General features: G+C 42.6%; 1 protein-coding gene across 3 annotated transcripts in view; it reads right to left on the bottom strand.

Moving 5' to 3' along the window:
• The window catches only part of HECTD1 (HECT domain E3 ubiquitin protein ligase 1), a 127,809-nt gene that overhangs the window by 19,325 nt on the left and 106,154 nt on the right, over positions 1 to 2,330 (bottom strand). For all 3 annotated transcript variants that reach the window (XM_019518919.1, XM_019518922.1, XM_019518920.1), the window contains exon 27: positions 1,151 to 1,307. In XM_019518919.1, coding sequence (XP_019374464.1) covers positions 1,151 to 1,307 — 157 coding nt within the window. The remainder of the gene's footprint in view (positions 1 to 1,150; positions 1,308 to 2,330) is intronic.

The following is a 2,330-nucleotide window of genomic DNA, read 5'->3' as shown; positions in this document are numbered from 1 at the left end:
GAGACGGTGTCAAAGGCCTTGCTGAAGTCCAGAAAGACTACATCCACCGCGACACCTGCATCCATGGCCTTTGTGACCTGATCGTAGAAGGCAATCAGGTTGGTCTGACATGATCTCCCCCTAATAAATCCATGCTGATTGCCCTGAGCATCATTTCTGATGCCGGCCCATCACAAATGTGTTCCTTGATGATCTTCTCAAAGAGTTTCCCCAGGATTGAGGTAAGACTGACGGGCCTATAGTTTCCCGGGTCCTCCCTCTTCCCCTTCTTGAAGATGGGGACCACATTTGCTACCTTCCAAATAGACTGGGGGGTACCATTCAGAGTACCACAACAGTGGAAAGAGATTTCGAAGTCCTGGTTGATGCAAAAATGAACACAAGTCACCAGTGCGACAAGGTAATAAGCAAGGCTAACTGCACTCTTTCTTGCATCAGCAGGTGCATCACAAGCAAGTCTAGGGAAGTGATAATTCCCCTCTATGCAACATTGGTCAGGCCACAGATGGAGTACTATGCCCAGTTTTGCATGCTGCACTTCAAGAGGGATGTGGATAACCTTGAGAGGGTTCAGAGGAGGGCTACTCATATAGTTGAGGGCCTGCAGGTAAGACCCTATGAAAACAGACTGAGGGATCTGACTCTCTGCAGCCTCCACAAGAGAAGGCTGAGATGCAATCTTGTGGCTGCCTACAAACTCATTTGCAGGGGCGGTTGTCAGTGGGGAATAGAGGATGCTCTGTTTACCAGGGCGCCCCTCAGGGTTACCAGAAATAATGGCCACAAACTGAAGAATAGATTTAGATTGGACATAAGAAATAAATTATTTACGATAAGAGTTGCCAAAATATGGAATGGGCTTCCAAGGGAGGTGAGTTTTCCCCTTCCTTGGAGATGTTCAAGAGGAGAGATTAGACAGGCATCTGGCTGGGGTTACTTAACCCCAGCACTTTTTCCTGCCTAGAGCAGGGGATCAGACCCAATGATCTACCAGGTCCCTTCTGACCCTAGAAATCTATGAAATCTATATCCTTTCCAGTAGTGGGCACATAATGTAAATGAGTGCTAAATGGGGAGAAAGGACAGGAAGAGACTTAATTGCTGCCCTGTTTTTACAAGTTAATCAAACCTTCTGAACTTTCAACAATACCTGGTGGGGGAATTTCTAGGTCTGTCGTCTGCTGGACATTAGTACGACCTGGCCTTGGGTCAAAGGCAGGAACCAAAGCAGAAAACTGACGTTTCAATACATAGTCATCATCCCATGTTCTTCTGCGGCCACCTTTGGTTTCATACTCCTCTTCTTCCTATTAAATATTGAATCATAAAGAAATTATTTAACATGATCCAAAATAAAAGTTAAAAAGACTACAGGAGAACAGCAATATTAAAAAGAAAAACAGAAGATATTACAGCTAGTGTACAATTTAGTGGACAAGCAACAACCAAGAAAAATGCAATAAATCTACCTTCCCCCTTTCCCTACCCATCAGTATACTAAACCAATACAAAGGTAGTATGCCAATATTGGAGGTGACTGATGACGTGTTTTATCAAATCAAACTAAACTGAAAACAGTTTTAGGTGCAGCTTGTTCACCTGAGCTGCCACCGTGGTTCATGTGTGTAGTCTCGGTACCTCACATCCTCCTCATTCTCTACAGCTTGACTCCTCATGCAAGCTTTAGCTCCCAAGATGAACTGCAACTCCCCAGGACTTGCTGACATGGCTCTACTATGATTATATTGAACTAAGAGCAGTGCATCTATGCTCAAGTCAGAATCTGTTCCAGAACAGGATGGGAACATGAAGCACCACAGCAGTACAAAGAAATACAGATTTATGACAACCAAGCCTAAATGAAATGCATTTCCAAACAAATGTGCCTTCACTTCCAGATCCACAAAATAACATTAATATTTTGACTGTGCACCAAGATGAAAAACAAGGTGTCAAAATAATTTCCTGTGGAACAGACTTTCACTTTTTACAAGCTCTAGCAAATATGACTACCTTATGGCTTGTCTAAAATAGGCAGAAGGCAAGGTAGATTTGTACCTTACAGACTAAATCAGAGATGTATAGCACAAGCTTTTGTGAGCTTGAGTTCATTTCATGGCCTTTAAATTAATCAACTCCTTAGGGAGGAAGTACAATTTAATGCTTATTAGGACAAAGCACTGGAATTTAGGAGCGCTGGGTTTCTCTGACCTAGATTTAACTCTTTCCGTGTCAAAAACACCATTCCCACAAGTGCAAAATATGGTACCTTGTCATTTTGGTAAACTGCTCTGAGATTTTTTTTTTTTTTTTTAAATATTACTTGTTAC

The sequence above is a fragment of the Gavialis gangeticus genome, unplaced genomic scaffold (genome assembly GCF_001723915.1).
Source record: "Gavialis gangeticus isolate Ggan-Ray unplaced genomic scaffold, GavGan_comp1, whole genome shotgun sequence".
In the NCBI taxonomy this organism is placed as follows: Eukaryota; Metazoa; Chordata; order Crocodylia; family Gavialidae; genus Gavialis; species Gavialis gangeticus.
This window is presented reverse-complemented; position numbering and strand designations above follow the sequence as displayed.